Raw genomic sequence first — 17410 nt, forward strand, 5'->3', positions numbered from 1 at the left:
AAATGCTGACATAATATGCAGCAGAAACATGCAATCATATTCTTAAAATTGTAGATTTTTGTAGATCAAAACAATTGTCATGTCACTAATGGCACAGCTCAGAGCATCACTCTTGTTTGTTATGTGGATTATTGTGAATTGCTCCTGACAACATGGCAGTAACATAGTATGTGGTCCAATTATTTTATTTTCACATACAAAATATTATTGAATACCATCTATAAACTCTAAGTAGTAAGCTTAATTGAGTATTTTAATCAAAGATCACAAAGTATATTTGAACTTTGCAAAGTTTGTGGCCATTTATTATTCTTATGTTTGCTATAACATTTATGAGTGATGTTTTCAGTGTCACGGACATCTTAGCACTGATGAGATACACTTTAACACCCAGCATTCCAGAGAATGGGATGATATCATCTTCCTCTAAAAGAAAAAAGAAAACATGTTCAAAAGGCATGACAGAACTCATTGTAATCGGTTACTCCTGAAGAGTTGAGCTCATAGAATTAACTAGGAAATTTCTAAAAAGGGGGTAAACATAGCCTACCTTATCTCTAAGTGGAATCTGGTTTATTTTCCTCATTCCAATGTTGCAGTTGGGTGATGAGGAACTTTTTGTCTTTAACTTCCTGAATGAAAAGAAGCACACACTGAGGTCAACTCACAATTTACAAGCGTTTTGAACTTTTTGCAACAGCTCAGAGACTCCAGGTGTTGGACTAAAATTGTCTTACGAGTTAGCTTATGCTCTGAACGCCTTTATTTTGAGCTTTTACTGTGGAATCGACAGTGCCAAACAGGCGAATAGTTGCAAAGGTGCTCTAAAATTACTAAGCTTTATCTTTTGTACATGTCAGTCTGACCGTCATAGAAAAGTATAAAGAAATACTGACAACAGTTTGCAGGTTAACATTTGTGACCTAAATTGAATAGGAAAAAGCAGCGGAAGAAGGTTTAAAAATAAGTTAAATTAAAATAAGCACATTAGGTCTAAATATTCCCTATACTAATAAGGAGCTGGGAGATGTATCATTAGACATTTTTGAGAATGTATTCCAAGCTTGCCTTTTTAAACAATGAAAATCTGTTAGGACAGAACATTTCAGACCAAAAGCCTACAGAGAATCTGTGGCAAGACTGGTAAAAAAGCTGGTAAAGCTATACCTCCAAAATGTTTTAACTGTAATTGCAGGAAAAGTTGGTTCAAAGTATTCACTTGTGGAGGTGGGACAAATACAAAGACACATCACAATTCTTCGATTTTTACTTGTAAAAATGTCCAGTGGGTATGGTTACTTATCCAAGGCACTTTTTAAAACTGTCAAATAAAACCTTGCAGAGTACATTTCAAAAATCCCGTATTAGGATAGTGAACATTTTAACTGACTTCTTGCTATCATTACGCCAATGACACTGGAAGAGTTTAGAGACTCGAAGGCATTGCATCAATTCAGTCCAGACCAAAGCAAGATTTTACTTACATTTTCAATTTGCTTTTCAAACCGTCTGATGATTTTCCTTTGGCCATCAACTATCTGAGCATGGAAATACACCACCAGTCTGAAAATGGAAAAAGAAAACATCATTAGTCAACATCAGGCAAGAACATTATCCAGTTTAGTTATAATTATCAGGACTTACAGAAAAACACAAGTGGGCAGGAACAAGAACAGTGGATTATCTATGACAGTGTTGTATGCTCGAATGAGCCAAGACAGAATCTTGTGAGAGTCCTTCATCCTCTCAGCCCACAACTTCCCAGACTCAAACATACTGGTTAGATTCCTGAAAGGACCACATCCTGATGAAGGTTTAATCCTGTAAATGACAAACATTCTGGGGGATTATGATCAAAATACATACAATTCAATATAAACTCTTTAAAAACAAAGTCCAAATGTTTGTTCATTTCACATACTTTCTGCTTTTCATTGTTATTTTCCATTTAATTTCATGCTTGTCAATCCATTTTAATTTAGTTTAGTTAGTTTTATTTATATAATTTAATGGGACAATACATGTAAATACGAGAGATTATGGCCAGGTGGCTACTTTTCTCTTCAGTCCCATTGACAGGTCGGTGTCATGAACATAAAAACAAAAGCAAACATTTCTTAAGCATAATACACTGTACGGAACAAATCCTTGTAGATAGGTCAACAAAATAATGAAACAAAATTTTATTATTTATTATATTATTTACTGCCACCTGCTGGTCTGCATTCTGGGATTCAATCCAAAACCATATCCTGACACACCAAGACTATTCAATGACTACCTGACAAGTCAAGGTGGGATGCTGCCCAAGGGACAGTAGGAGGGCCGCAAATGCTTAATTCTTTTGGTTGAGGAGAATTGCTACATGAAATTTGTCATAAATCAGAGGGTGTTTTAAAACATTCAGCAGGACTAAGGCTGATTTAAAGGGAGAAAACAACTTAACCTGAAATATTTCAAAGAGTAAAGGTTTTGTGTATTTCCAGCCTTAACGACAGTCCAGGTAGGATTTTTTTTTTTAAATGCCCAGAGGGACATGAAGCTGATCCTCCTTGTTATTTATTGGATCAAAATCAACACGGTCATTTTGTGTAATTGGAAAACACATGTGACATACACCTGCCAAAGGATGTGTCTATTCTGTGTCCATTTGAGGCTCTCCAAAAAACATATCAGATTTCAAATGAGGACATCCACATGGCATCCCATGCTGTTTTTGTAAACAGTATACTCTAGCTATAGGACAGTTGCATTGATATAGCAACCTGGCGTTATGCAAACCTTCAATCGAGGCCCTCCCAAACTTAATTAAGTGTAGTCTAATAGGTCTACAAAGCATCCTGTCTCTGGTGCCCTTCACCAGTTGTTCTTTTGTCTGACTTCCAGACACTTTGTCAACTGTTTGATAACACTATTGCTCCACTGGTGCCATCCTTGATAGACTAGCTAGTTGCAAGAGAGATTATTTACCTTCCTATCGTTGATGTACATGTGTGCAAAATTACATCCCAATTGCAGCATTCCTACTGGGAGGTTTTTTTTATTTTTAACTAAATGCATTCAGTTTTTTACCCAAGTGAAATAATAGCCCTTAATATATTGAATTTTCTATTCTCATCCTTGCACCTCTCTTGGTTTTTATGCCATAACAATTTCAAAAGTCAAAACTTCATATGAGCAACACATTCAGGGATAACATGGCACTCACATCCAAACTGTATACACGACAGAAACGGCAGCGCCAAGAAATGAGGGGAACCACAACAGAGTAATAAATAGTGTTGTCATCTGAGTGGCCCTCCAGGGCTTTTTAGATGCCTGACAGTTGTGCTTCAGAGTACACTGTAGAGATAACAGAGGGAAAGGAGAAAACAAATGCTTGTCATCCAGTTTTTACAAGTTTTGCGGAAATGATTCAATGATGCATGCTTTGCCAACCTTCTTCATGTAAAACAGCACGAACAGTTTTGCGATTTGGACACCAGGGAGAAGAGGAGAGAACAGAACCCCGAGCCTGAAACAGCAGATGGGAAACTTAATCTAAGGTAGTTCTGTTAATGATCTGATCAGTTTAAAGATTTTACAATCACCAAGTAAGAGTTTGTCCATATATGAGTTCCAGCACATTACGAGCAATGTCAAACACAGGCTTTCTGTTCTTCTTTAAAACTTTTTTGGAAAAAAGCCTGGAGGGAAGACAACACATCGTGAGATGAAGGTAATTTCTTCCGTTAAAAACATCACAGTGCAGTTACATTACCTCCATATAAACTCCCCTAGAAACATGTAAAGCACTGTGAAAATGAAGTCCATCAAGAGCAGGCGATAAAGTTCCTGCCCCACAAAATTCTCCCAACACTAAAACACAAACACAAAGTTAAAGACCATACAAGTGTTCAGTAAGACAACAGTAGGAGTGTTAATGATGTCACCTGTTGACAGCATGGTGAGAGAACCTTGTAATGAATGGTACGATATAACTGGAGTAGTTTCATTGTTCTGAATAGTTAAGACAGGTTTATGAATGGGGAAGGTTGTCACCTCTAAAACTTGGTGGTCTTGTTTCACAGCAATTTTTCCAAGCCAGTGATAACACAGCACACCAATCAGGCTGATCTTCAGAAGCAGATTCCTACGAATTGAAAGAAGAAACAGTGCATTTCCATTTAACAAGACTTTGACATCCGCAACAAAAATACAGGGGAATCCAGAAATGTTATGGAGGGGTTTCCCCATTTCAGCCACCATGTTGCATCCTGTTAAAATAGGATACTAATATTTTTGTTTATATTTAGGTCCAAATCTCTAGTTATAATTTATGTAAGGAGTTTTGCTGAAGTATTCACGCCAGTAAACCTTTTCAGACTTTGTCACATTACAATGACAAACCTCTGTATTTTATTAGGATTGTACATAATCGCCCAGTACAACACTGCCCATAATTGTGAAGTAGAAGGAAAATGATACGTGGTTTTTAAAATGTTTTACAATGTAAAATTGGAAACGTTTAGTGTGTATATTCATTCAGCTCCCCTAACTCAGACCAGCGCAGAGCCACCTTTTAATAAAGCTGCAAGTTTTTTGTGGTATGTCTCTTCCTGCTTTGCACATATGAGCAAACATTTTTGCCTTCGATTGGATGTTGAAGTACTGCAAATAGCAATTCTCAAGTACTTCGTATCCTGTAACAGGTTATCCAGGATCAGCCTTGAGCAGCTTCTTTGTCTCAGATTTTTTTTTTAAAAAAGCATCCCCACAGCCTGTTGTTGCCATCACCGTGTTTTACAATGGGTATGGTTTCTAAAGGGTGATGTGCTGTGTTGGGTTTCCACCACACATACTGGTTAGATGAAAGCAAAAGTAAACCAAAAGAAAACCAAAGAGTTCAAACTGATGCAAACAGGACTGCTTGTTCATGCAACAATGACTTTCTTCTTGTCAATCTTCCATAAAAGCCAGATTAAAAGAGGGCACAACTAATCCCAGTCTCTTTGATAAATTATACAACCTTAGCTGTGGATTTTTCTGGTGCCTCCAGAGTTACCATGGACCTAGAGGCTGCTTTCTAATGCTCCTTTTAAAACTCTTTAATTTCAGATGATATAATAAAAAAATCCCAATAAAATGCATGGAGGTTTATGGTTGTAACAGGGTATGAATACTTTTGCAAGGTACTGTATTTAAATTCAACCTTTATTTAAATTACTGTATGGAGATAAATCTTCACTAGTCAGACTTTCTTTAACCCCCCGCCCCCATGGTAATACTCTCTCTCACCTGAAGATGGAGACATACACACGTGTGCTGGGTGAGCTGTGCTTCTCGAACCATGAACACAAGTTGAAGATGCCAGGCAGCAATAGGTTGAAACCAGACACCACTGCAGACTTGAACAACGGGTCCAGATTCTTGAACTCTGAACTGATGGTGTGCTGTAAATGTTTGAGAATGATTTACAGTAAGAAACATAAAGTTTAAAGCATAATGTGATGAGTACAGGACAAAACAAGACTATGTGAAAATTTAAGTTTTGTTGTTTTTTAACTATTCCTTTTACTGTCTGTTTAAATTCAATTTATTGATAAACTGAGACATTGCGAAGGTCTCTTCGAAGAACTTGGGAAACGAGGAGGGTCATTGGCATGATGTAAATGCAGTAATCAAAGCTACTCATAGGGAAAAATAATCTATTTTAAATGCAGTGAATATTTTGTGCCCTGTGTTAAATGGTAAACGTAATAGTTTTAAAATGTACTTTACTTCCCAAAAATGCACATGGCGTGAAAGAAAAGCAGAACTAAATCAATGTGACAGGAAGAACTTTGTGTATGCATCAGTGGTGATAAGACTGATGGAGGTTGTATGCATGAAATCTATCACATCTTCTTGAGTTTCCGCCTAACCTCCGATAGAAAGTAGACACCCGCAGCACTGAGGAGGATGCTGGCTAGACAAGTGACCCATGCCAACACATGAACGATGAGGTTCCCGAACCGCTGCATGAGACTCATTTCTTCTTCTCTGCTGGTCAGCTCAGAAAGTTGCTCCTGTTGGAAGAGCAGCCTGTCTGAGGTCGAGTCAATTATCAATAGTTGCATATTAACCACTGTTGTCTGTGGTCTATATGCAACACAGTTTAATTCACATACATATACAGTCATATGACAAAAAAAAAAAAAAAGAAAACTTTGTATGAATGTCAGAACAGTCATAGGAATAAAAAAAACTAAGAACACCCTACCTGCATCTTTATTATTCACAAGGGGAAATAATTTAAATTCATCAGTAACAAGGGCCTCTTAACGCAGAAGCTTTATTATTCTGCTGTTGACACAGCCAGGAGGGAAAGACATCAGCAATGCCAATGACATAAGAGAAACAATTGTTCCTGCTCATCACTATGGTAAGGGTTATAAAGCAGTTTCCAAACATCTTAAAGTGTGAAAGATTATCCATCAAAAGAAAACAGAGTTGGCATTCAGAAGTGTGCCTGTAAGTCCCAATGGCAAAACAGAGCAACATCATTGACTTTACAGGCGGCATGTTATTTTTAAAAAAAAATTTAAACTTCTTGCTAGTACTTTTAGAAAAATACTGAACAAATAAGTCATTTTGAAAGAGTTCCCAAAAGGAAGCCCAACCCTACTTTTCTTTGCATTTTGTCACATTACAACTTTAAACTAGAGTGTATTTTGTTAAGATCTAATGAGATAAAGCAACAAAAAGTAAAGGATAAAAGTAAGGTGGAAGGAAATGAGTACATGGTCCCAGTTGTAACAAACTGGGTGGTGGAACCCATTAAACAAGGTGGTGGAAGCATCATGGTGTGGATATGTATTCTTTTACTTCCACTTCACAAATATGCACTACTTTATAGTGGTTCATCACATAACATTCCATTAAAATAAATGGAAGTGTGAAGTTGTATTGTAAATTAATAAGAAAAAGGTTCAAGGGGTGTGAATACATTTGCAGGACGCTGAGAATCATTGAGTCAAATAGAAGATCATCAGCTAAAGCTCAATGGAAACTGGGCCATCAACAGAGCGATGATCCCAAACGCAGCAGCAAATCTACAACAGAAGGTCTAAAAAAGAAAGTAATCAAGGCGTGGCTATGGTCTAATCAAAATCCAGACCTCAACCAGATTGAACTACTGTACATGTTGAGAGGAAGGTAGACCAAAACTCCTTTTCAGAGACTGATACGATTATACAGAAAATGACCCCTTGATCTTATTTCTTCTAAAGTTCCTTCTAGAAGCGTTGAATTGTGTCTTGTGCTTTGTTTTTCTATGACTGTGTCCAGTTATTTAAACCTTACTTTAAAAACATTCTCAAAATAAAGGCCATAGTTATCAGATATAAAAATACATGCTGCAAAAGAGCAAGAAAAAAACAAGTGATGTGAACATAAACCCTTAGGATGTTTACTGTGTTAGAATTAGCTTTACTAAACTAATTCGATAGCTTTATTGAAAAAGGATGCAAACACTGGAACTGTTCATTTTTGTTGTGAAAAATGCCTTTGATTACTAAAATGATTGCATACTTTGAGCTGAGTGCTGATTTTCTCGTGCTGAAGTCTTATGGATGGCTTCTTGCTGACTTTAAAGTCCCATGAGCAGAAAATGTTTTCTGATAGATTTCTGTTGGACTTCAACACCTGAAAACTTTTCCCGAAGGACTTGGACATGCTGCAAGAAGGAGAATGACCATTAGACACACACAACTGAGAGATAAATGTAAATTATGTTAAAGTTGCTGTATTTTGCACCAACCTGTAAACCAGAATGATGCACGTAATAAAGAAGGAAATTGTGATAGTGAGGAAATAGGCTGTGGGTATACAGTAAGGCACCATATGTGTAACTGCAATGTGGCTGGACATCTGATTAGTTTCAATCGTGACGTTTGAGTAGTAGCCGTAAAACATCAAACTCTGAGAAAGGTAACCCTGCCAAAGATGAAGAGGGTTGAGAAAAGTTCCAGATCAAATTAATGAAATAAGAACTATGAACACTAACGAAGTTTAGTACAGTCACTTTACCATGCCTGTGAGAAGCTCAATGGCGGTGACGGAGTTGACACGAGGGTCAGTTGGAGGAGGGTGAATGGCTTGAGGAATGACCAGAAACAAGCAGGTGATAATGAAGAGAAGCAGGTTGATGAACAGGAGGGTTCGGAGAAAAAGGAAGTAGGAAAGAACTCCAGTCCCATAACGTCCACTTAGCTTCTTCATGGACGAGTGCCACAACTTCAGGGTGCTGAGAAAGGGAAGGGCATTGAATGTGGAGTGGCGCCACATCTTTAAGGAAGCAAACAAACCACAAGTAAGTGCTTAATATCCAGTTAACAATTCAAACCCAATAGGAGCAGTAAATCTTTTAACGTACCCTTGAAATGTACACCGGTGGGAGATTAAAGCAGGGGAAATTCCTGTTGAGTGAATTCACAGCTGAAGGGCTAAAACAACGTCTCCTTGTGAAAACAGATATGTAGAAAGAAGTTACTCCAAATGTTAGCAAAAAAATAAATACCACAGGATTTTGACCTTGAGAGATTTTTCTGCAAAATCTCTCAATTAAAGGTTAGCTGACAGCTTTGCTGATTTGGGCTTTTTACAGAAGTTTTTTCTTTGTATAGCCAGAAGATGCCAAAGTAAATCTGCTCCTTGAGGGTAGCCACTTTAAGGTAGTCAAAAGTCTTTCAGTGCATCATAGGATGGATGCACAAGGCTAAACTAGATGTTTTGCTTCACTTTGATCTCTATTTTATCTCATTAGCTGCACAGTCAAAGGTGGTCTGATGCTTTGGACTGTGTTTACACCTGTTTTTAAAACTGCCTGACTGGATTTCTCAGGACGAATGTTTGCGCCAGATGTGAATGGGATCTATGTCATTTTTACCTGATTTCCATCTTGTCCACAAGGCTGAGCGGCATAGCTCGTAGCTTACGCATGCCTTCACTCACAGAGAGGCCTCGCAGATCTGATGCCAACTCCTCCTTGCTCCTTTCAATGCACCCCAAGCCTAAACCAACCAAATAATCTGGTCTGTCTGTGGATATTGTCAACACAGAAACACTTTTACTTCAACGGTTTTGGTGGAAGAGATCCATTGCATATCAAAAATCTCAAACTTAGTTTGTTTTCTTAAAAACAATTCTTAAGTACTTTGTGAGATGTTTGCCAATTTATACTGTCCATTTGATCAATTTGTGTCTTCTATTTACCTTCAGTACTGATTTCTTTCAGCTCTGGAAGGATGATGCCATCAATGTTGGGGATGTGAACAGAGTCGCGAGATGAGGTCTGAGGCTGTTGTGCCGCAGGTGTTCGTCTGACTCGCATGGACATGCCGGCAGAACTATGCGACCCTGTGCCCATAAGAAACTTTGAATAGCTCAGTTGTGTAAAATGATTACCATCAAAAAGTAAGTTTTAACTAACCAGTTGAGTGACTGGAGAGCACCCTCCTTGTAGCAGCTGAACATTTTGTTCCTTGCGAAGAGCTTTTCAGCTTTCTGTTAAATGGCTCTTTGCTTCCTTCACTGCTGTTTGTTGACTCGCTGTCTGAAAAAGACAGTTTATTTCATTGTTATTTTTCATGATCAATAAAAAAAAAAAATCGTAAGGTTTGGTGTTCTCAGACGAGGAGTTGAAAGCTTTGGTTGGAGTAAATACCAGATGTGTCTGAACGTTCTACAACCCTTCCCATCAGTATGGCTTTAGAACACCCCTGGGCATTGAATGTTGGTTCTTTGAAAAGTCTGAAAGAGTCCTGACTTGGTCCGCTTTCTGCAAGGTTTCTGAAAGGAAGTTTAAGTAATATTAATTAAAATTCCTGCTGTCTTTCAGCCAAGCAATCCTTCTACAAACTATTCTTTCGAAAAAAATTCCATATGCACAAATGTCTATGGTACAGTCATACGTAAAAATATGACTTCACTGAAGTTTTCCGCAACTAAATATACGTAAACATTTCATACTTTATACTTCTAAGAAGCAACTGGCCTTAAAATACTGCAAGAAGTATCTTAACTCATTGAACTGTCTACTTAAATTTGAGTCAAGACATTCAATGCTGTTTAAGATGCATTCCTAAATAATTACAGATTGTACAGAAACAAAAAAAACTTACTCATAGTCAGAATCCTTTTCACAAATGTCAGCACTGAAGCTCCCATCGTATGCCATGATTGGTGATGGTCACAATTTGCTGTAGCTGCAAAACTTACACTGGGTTAGTCTACATCTGTCACAGAGCGCTGCTACAGGGGTGGGTTATCAAAACATTTATATTAGACCACCAAATCTTACCAGTTCCTTCCTGCAATGCTAAGCCACTACTAAAAGAAACTAAAAAAACAGACAATATGGCTCTGTTGCTTCCTGTGATATACACGGAGGAGTTGCTCCTCTCTGTCTTTGGTATCATATCTCACACTAAAAAGAAATGTCAAAAAAAAATAAGTGACAAATTAACACTTTAAATATCTGAAGAAATGTAACCATACTTCCTCTTTCCCTCCCACGGCTGCTAGCTTCTGTATGACATGCTTTCTGGAGAAAACAGTAAAGACGAATTAGTGAAAAATATAAAAATTGTCATGTTTTTAATTACATTAAGGTCTCACATATTACTGTGGTTTTAATTACATTAAGGTCTCACACATTACTGTGGGTTTCTGTGTGTCACAATACAAAGTGACAAACATTTTAGTTGTAATATGGCACAGCAGACTTAATGTCTTGTGTGGCAATAAACACTTCTGTTTAATGTTTGACATTTTGACAAAGTCATTTAAGCATCAGCTACACTGATGACATGCTGCAGCTGACCACGGTCATAAATCGCTCCAGAGTCCTCATTATAAATAACTGCCTAATGCAAAAGTTACGGAGTTTTAAAAATTCAACTCAGACACTTCATAGTTATTTATTTGGGGTCTTTCTTTTGTATTTTTTTTTTTTTTTTTTTTTTTGTATGTTACTTTAAATGGTAACGATTATTTTCTTCTGGTGGTCCCACTATAAGCATCAGTTTGCTGAGTTTTTCCAATGACAAAGCCCAAAAATAACTGTCCATAATCCTGGGCGCACACTGCCATCCAGTGGTCATAAATATGGAACTGCAACTTCACATTTAGCAAAAGGGAAGGCAAGCCAAAAAAAATATTATATTATATTATATTATATTATATTATATTATATTATATTATATTATATTATATTATTGTAAAGATATTGTGTCTTGAATAAATACATTATGCACATATTTCAAGATAAGTTTCTTCCTGTACTTCATCTTAGATTAATCTAGTAATTTGCAAGTGATAGCATATTGCAAAAATGTCAAAAGTGATTTGTGCTATAAACTAAATGTGCATTTTCAGACAGACAGAATCCATTAGAGGAAGTCTGACTTGGTGGAAAATGAAAATCCCCCAATGTAAAACCCCCTTACAGTAGATGCCCAGGCAACTTAACTAAATTAACCAAACAGTTAAATTAAAAAAAGCCCCATTACAGATCTTTACATGGCAAACTGCCTTTAATCGGGTGGGTTCAGGTAAGAAGTGGATAGTTTCTGAATGTTTGTTTGAGCATATACCCTACTGATATGGTTTTGTTGTTTCCAAAATATGACCATTACCTATGTTTCTCAGTTCTATAGAAACGTGGTAACTTGGTTGAGTCACATTTCTGTGGAGTTACAAAAATTATGTATCTTATCGGTCACAGTATGAGAAGCAAAGGATGAGAATAATAATGAGCACAAGTAATGTGTGAGCACAGCGTCAGCACAAAGATACTAACATTTAGACTGTAGGAGCTTCACTTGCACAAAACACCCAAAGATTTGCTGGCAGTCGTCAGCTGCTCGACACAGTTTCAGTATGCAGCACATACAGCTGAAATACAAGCTGTAGAATTAAGATTTTAGTATAAGGTGATTACAGCAGGTAGAGTAAGCTCCAATAACAGACAAAAAAAACTAAACTCACCTATACAGTGGTCTGTAGCCCAATTACATGAGCAACAAAATCCAGAATGGTGACTTTTGTTTTAAAAAAAACGAAAATAAAAATAAAAATCTGTAACTATTTCATTGTTTAAATCACCCAGTAGCAGTGTTAAATAATATTTTTGATCTATAGGTATTTGACTTTTTCTTGTAATATTGTTATTATGCCTTTGGTAACACTAGTTGTTAGCTTTGTAACCTTCCCCCCATTACACAGTCCACCTTTCGTAACTTTTAGCCATGTAGGTATTGTTTTTATTTATGTATTTATGTTAATTTAAACTGTGCGCTAACAATTTTTATATTCATGATATAAAAAAAATACATTGTGAAAAGGGTGTTTAGATGGTTTTTATATGGGCAATATGACTTGCTTCCCAGGGGGCCCAACTGACTTTTCTATTGCTTATTTGCATGTGCAGCCAAGAGAGATTTGGCTCCCTCATGTGTTCTTCACAGTTTAATAAAAAAAACATGAGTTGACTGAAGGTGGTTAAAGTAGTTGAAGAGGCCAAAGGTTGATGCTAAACAAAAGGACCATTTCACTGTTAATTTTGTCCTGGAATATTTTATCATATCTGCATGAAAATGTAAAAAAAAAAAAAAAAAACTGATTAAAATAACTGGTTAAAATGAATCCCAAATTGTTCTCCATAAACAAAAATGAAGAAAAGGCAACAAAAACGTGGTTTCTTAGTTTTCCACAAGCATTGATCCTTAACGGCAGTTTCCGAGGTGACCTCGAACGCATCAAAAAAAAAAAGGGCGGTCTTTTAAAAGTTCTCAGGAAGTAGTTTGATAGAGCTCGAAACTCATCCCGAACTTTAACAGTAAGAGTTCATAACTCTTCTTAAATTAGTCTGACAGGCTTTTAAGTGTGTGAAATAATGCAGAGCACTGCTTATGGTGCCTCTCTGGCCGGGGGGGCCTTTGATTTTGAAAGCTATGTGAAGAAGCCGCAGACTGCGCTGCGCGTCCTGAGCTGGGTGAGTGACTTAACTGAACTTAAACGTTAACGTTAGCCACCGTCTCATCACAGGTTGCGTTAACAGATGTCTGCTTCCAGTGTTTACATAGAGGTGTGGATTAAGCAGCTTGTTGGCTGTATAGGCTGTTTAAGTTGCACATCAAGCGTTCCCCAACTTTGAACCTTTTATAAATTAAAGAAAAGTGTTAAAATGGGTGTTCAGCTGTCGTTAGTAGCTTGCAGCTAGCATGTCTAGCTAGCATGTCTAGTGCCGTGTCACTGTTCTAAAAGAGCCCAACACTTTCACGGGGTAACCTGTGTTACCTAATCCTTGGAAACTGCACTAGTGGTACTTTAATTAGAAAGAAATGAGGGGGGAAATAGGAGACGTACTCTCTGCTGCTACAGTGATTGTTGTGTTTTGTGTTGGTTACTTCCAGGAACTGACAATTCCCAGCGTCATCTGTTGCTACCTGCCCCCTTTCCTTATTTTTCTATGCAGATTCTAGAGTAGATTGGGATGAATAAACCCTATACCTTTTTAAGTATATCCCCAATAGACTCTAGGAAAGGTCAGTCGACTTTATGCTGATTTGTAACTGATCAGATTTAATAGCTGAAAAGAAAAAGATCTTAATATCTTTCAAAACCTCAAATGTGTAATTATTTAGACAGGGAAAGTTACGGAAAACAAACCCTATGCAGAAAGAGCCCAACCGGGTTGTTCATCACATAATCAGCTAGGAAGAAACTGTTATTGGTCATCCTGTAAAAATAGAAATTATACTAATACCTATAAAAATAAACAAAAACTAAATATTAATGAGGTAAGCAGCCTTAAAAGACAATTGTTGAAATGTTTATTCATCACTACTTCAGAAATAATTTAAACTCCTCACATTTTTTAAATGGTTAAAAAAAAAATTTAGCTATTTCATAAATATGGATCAGAGATATCCAATAAAAAATGATCAATCATCAATCTGTTAGAAGTTTGTTAGAAGTAAAGGGCCTTGGGGAAAAAAAATGGTCAGTTCTCTTAAATCATTTCGTAAGATAAAAACGCTAAACATTATGCTGTGGATCTAAACCATATGCTTATAATAGATGTTAAAGAAATGGTAAAGGGTAGTGACTTGCAGACTTGTTCCTCTTTTTGACAAATTAGTATTCTTTGTTAAATCTGCAGGAATTGAAACTGCTGTATGTCTGATTAGCCTGGCTGATATTTTCTTTATAGGGTTTTCGAGTGCTTTTGGGGAGTGGAGGACTGAATAGCAAGCCTTCCAGGAATTACCCTGCTTGTTTCTTCTTTGCAGGTATTTTCCATTGTGGTTTTTGCGAGCATTACAGCTGAAGGCTACACTAATCCACAGGAACACAGTGATCCCCGTTGCATGTTCAACGACAATGACACTGCGTGCAGCTATGCAGTGGGAATCGGAATCCTGGCGTTCTTGGGTTGTGTCGTCTTCCTGCTACTAGATGCCTACTTCCCAAACATCAGCAGTGCCAAGGATAGGAAATACATCGTCATTGGAGATCTCGCCTTCTCAGGTGATAGGGGGGTTTTTTTTTTGGTGTTTTTATTTTAATGAAAACGTGTTCCAGTTCCTTTTAAATCTGTGTCAATTTAAAACTTTTGCTTTTCAATATGCAGAAAATGGCTGTTGACAGAAGTGGGACCTATGTCCTAAAGATAGAATAATAATGTTTACGTTTTTGTAGCTCAAGCAAAGTTTAAAACCTTTTGTGTTTGAAGAGGAGTTAGGAAACATGATAAGGCCATGTGTATTCAAGTGCAGGTTGTTTCTGTATGAGTGGGTTTATGCCTAAATGAATTCATATCTGGAAGCATGTAACAAAATATGCTTTTGGAAAAAAAATTATAAAATGGCCTATCAGGGACAGTTTTGATAGAAATTGCTGAGGTAGGAGTCAGAGGTTTAACTCCTTTTGAATATGGTTTTGACATACAGTGCTGTGATAAGTATTTACCTTCTTACACATTTCTTTTATTTCTGACTTTTTGGCTGCACTTAAATCTTTTGGATAACCTGAGAAATGCAAAATGCAGGTGGTTCTTTGGAAAGCCCAGTCCATTTTTTCCTGGCCATTCCCAGTTCGGATAGTTGCCACATGTGTGCAATCAAAATAATGACTCAAGTAGCACTTTCTGACAGCATGAAGTAGGCTAAAATATAAAAACAAGGCAACACATAATGTTCCAATCTAAAGAGGTTTCTGAACAGACGAGAAACAAAGCCACTGACATCTTTTAGTGTGGAAAGAGTGTTGATATTTCAAGGATTTTCCCTTTACCTCCTTTTTTCCCAGATTTTAACTTGACTAGAACCTCTTTTATTTTCCATCTTTATATAGCAACTTGGATGTTCCTTTGGTTCATCTGCTTCTGTGTCCTGGCCAACCAGTGGTCCAAAACCACGGCCCAATATATCAGGGCTGACGCTGCCAGGGCCGTGATCGCCTTCTCCTTCTTCTCAATCGTCACCTGGGTAAGCTTATTAATCATCTAAAATGACTCAAATAACTTCTTTAATTTTTGTTTCTATAAAAACATCCTTCACTTAATTAACACAAGCGTCTCTCTCATATTCTCTCTCCCTCCCTGTACAGTTTCTTTTGTCCTACTTTGCATTTGCAAGATATCGCGAAGGACTGAGCGAGTTTAACCAGGATTACAGCGACCCCGTCCACGACCACACTTCTCCGTACCCTCCTGCCCAATCGAGCTACCAGCAAGAAAGTTTTCCCAGCAGCCAGGGGCAGCAGGGAGAGTATCAACCTCCAACTTACTGAAGGGCTGAGATTTACGTGCATGACTCCTAATGGGAGGGGGTTCTTCTTAAAAACAAAAAACATGTACCAGTGGTTTTGTTTAAAATCAGGGCTGTCCTCAGCACTCCCTTTTTCTTACATATTTTTGGGCACTGACTTTTAGTTTGCTGCATTGTAATTGTTCGTTGTTCAATGGATGTTTTGTTGCGATGTTTGACAAAAATGAAATCGGCGGAGGTTTCTTTTATTTTTTTTTTTTTCCTCTAAGAGAAAGGATGATGCCAAAGTTTGTCGTTCTACCAAAACACCTGTCATAGTTTCAGAGCTCCCTTTGTTTCAAGTTTGTGTACAATTAATTCATTGTATGAGCAACTGGTTAGAATGAATTGTGCCTTGAGAAATAAATTTTTTGAAAAGATAGACAAGTCAGGTTTTCCTTTGAATGTGTTCGTGTCCCATACACTATTTTGGTATTCTGATGTTAATGTGCAGCTGTTCCACAACCATAAGTTATCAGTTTAGTTTAGCAAATGTTGTTTAATCAAACAGTAAATGCACAGAATATAATCAATAGGTTTCATTTCGAATATTTCTTCTCAAACTACTGTATTTTCTTTTCTTTTTTTCTGTTAAACAATCAACCACTGAAAAGCTTAAATGTTAAAAAACGATTATTTTTTTTTTGCACTTTAAGTGATCTTTCTTCAGCTTCGGAGTATTTTTTTATGACTGTATTCTTTGGATGTTGATTGTTTTTTATTTTGCCCAAAGCTGGTAGGTGGGCATGTTCTTAGTTTAGATTAGCAATTTTTAGCAGATATTTCAGACAATTTTTTTTTTTTTTTTTGTGTGTGAAAATTTGAAGATATATTTACTATCTTATCCAATCCTGTTTAAAAACAGGTACATGACAATCAGATCACTTTTGTGTTTTAGTCACATCACATTCTCCTCTTGATTGTTTCTTGATTCTTCAACATTTCCACGGTTTTTATTCAAGTAAATTGTTCAAGTGCCTTATACAGTGTTCTCTATCAGATGGAGTTTGCCAAATAAAACAATTGTTCCTGGTTCTCTTGGCCAACCCAGCCCGTAACTGATATCCTGTACTGTACTTTTGGATGCTCCTTGTGCAAATATTTAAGATGGGACTGTGTTGGTGAACGCGGAGAAGCTTCTAAACAGTAAAAAGAACTGTTGTATTAATAGCTGTGTTTGGTTAATATGGTTTAGGGTTACCGGATGTTCTGTTGAGAATGTGAGATTATAAAGTCAGACAAAAAGAGGCCCAACATTATTGATATAAGGTGTCCACTTTTTGTGGCACCCCTGTTTAATTGCTTGTTAACACATGGGGAACATATGGCAACCGCTCAACGCATTTAGATACCTAGACAAGGTAACCAACACCTGTTGTCAGATGAAGATGGCTGAACTGGTTCTAGATAACAGAAAGGCTATAGTAACTCAAAAACCCACTTGTAACAAACATAATATGCTGATTACCCTGTCTGAAAGCACAGTCTGCCAAACCTCGAAGCAGATAGCCCACAGCAACAACAAACCGCAGCAGGTGCCTTTCTGTCAGCGAAGAACAGGAAGCTGAGGCTACATT

General features: G+C 37.2%; 2 protein-coding genes across 3 annotated transcripts; one reads left to right on the forward strand and one right to left on the reverse strand.

The window, feature by feature from the left end:
- Positions 1-169: 169 nt before the first annotated feature.
- On the reverse strand, positions 170-10415 carry LOC124863287 (transmembrane channel-like protein 6). 2 transcript variants are annotated; one of them, XM_047357612.1, is made up of 21 exons: positions 10322-10415; positions 10143-10226; positions 9686-9810; positions 9452-9574; positions 9235-9378; positions 8909-9059; positions 8396-8480; positions 8050-8307; positions 7781-7956; positions 7552-7696; positions 5904-6047; positions 5278-5432; positions 4042-4132; positions 3761-3858; positions 3591-3686; positions 3439-3514; positions 3209-3342; positions 1645-1821; positions 1485-1563; positions 551-632; positions 170-426 (listed from the first exon to the last, which is right to left on the reverse strand). In XM_047357612.1, the coding sequence occupies exons 2-20, from the start codon at positions 10196-10198 to the stop codon at positions 558-560; spliced, it is 2388 nt and encodes a 795-aa protein (XP_047213568.1). In that variant the 5' UTR covers positions 10199-10226; positions 10322-10415; the 3' UTR covers positions 170-426; positions 551-557. The 2 variants fall into 2 exon arrangements, with proteins under 2 accessions (XP_047213568.1, XP_047213567.1); XM_047357611.1 differs by having other exon boundaries at positions 10143-10379.
- Positions 10416-12802: 2387 nt separating this feature from the next.
- LOC124862434 (synaptogyrin-2-like) lies at positions 12803-16891 on the forward strand. The gene is made up of 4 exons (XM_047356331.1): positions 12803-13015; positions 14316-14553; positions 15379-15512; positions 15634-16891. The coding sequence occupies exons 1-4, from the start codon at positions 12917-12919 to the stop codon at positions 15814-15816; spliced, it is 654 nt and encodes a 217-aa protein (XP_047212287.1). The 5' UTR covers positions 12803-12916; the 3' UTR covers positions 15817-16891.
- Positions 16892-17410: the final 519 nt, after the last annotated feature.

The sequence above is a fragment of the Girardinichthys multiradiatus genome, chromosome X, assembly GCF_021462225.1.
Source record: "Girardinichthys multiradiatus isolate DD_20200921_A chromosome X, DD_fGirMul_XY1, whole genome shotgun sequence".
Classification (NCBI taxonomy): Eukaryota; Metazoa; Chordata; class Actinopteri; order Cyprinodontiformes; family Goodeidae; genus Girardinichthys; species Girardinichthys multiradiatus.

What these genes read in the sequence shown, in the direction of transcription:
- LOC124863287 (XM_047357612.1), bottom strand. Translation starts at nt 10,198, where the DNA reads ATGGCATACGATGGGAGCTTCAGTGCTGACATTTGTGAAAAGGATTCT. An exon ending in GTGGACAAGATGGAAATCAG is followed by an intron (nt 8,481 to 8,908) that starts GTAAAAATGACA and finishes TGTTTTCACAAG; the next exon opens with GAGACGTTGTTTTAGCCCTT. An exon ending in TTGAAAAGCAAATTGAAAAT is followed by an intron (nt 633 to 1,484) that starts GTAAGTAAAATC and finishes CTTTTCATTCAG; the next exon opens with GAAGTTAAAGACAAAAAGTT.
- LOC124862434 (XM_047356331.1), top strand. Translation starts at nt 12,917, where the DNA reads ATGCAGAGCACTGCTTATGGTGCCTCTCTGGCCGGGGGGGCCTTTGAT. An exon ending in CGCTGCGCGTCCTGAGCTGG is followed by an intron (nt 13,016 to 14,315) that starts GTGAGTGACTTA and finishes TCTTCTTTGCAG; the next exon opens with GTATTTTCCATTGTGGTTTT. An exon ending in TGGAGATCTCGCCTTCTCAG is followed by an intron (nt 14,554 to 15,378) that starts GTGATAGGGGGG and finishes ATCTTTATATAG; the next exon opens with CAACTTGGATGTTCCTTTGG.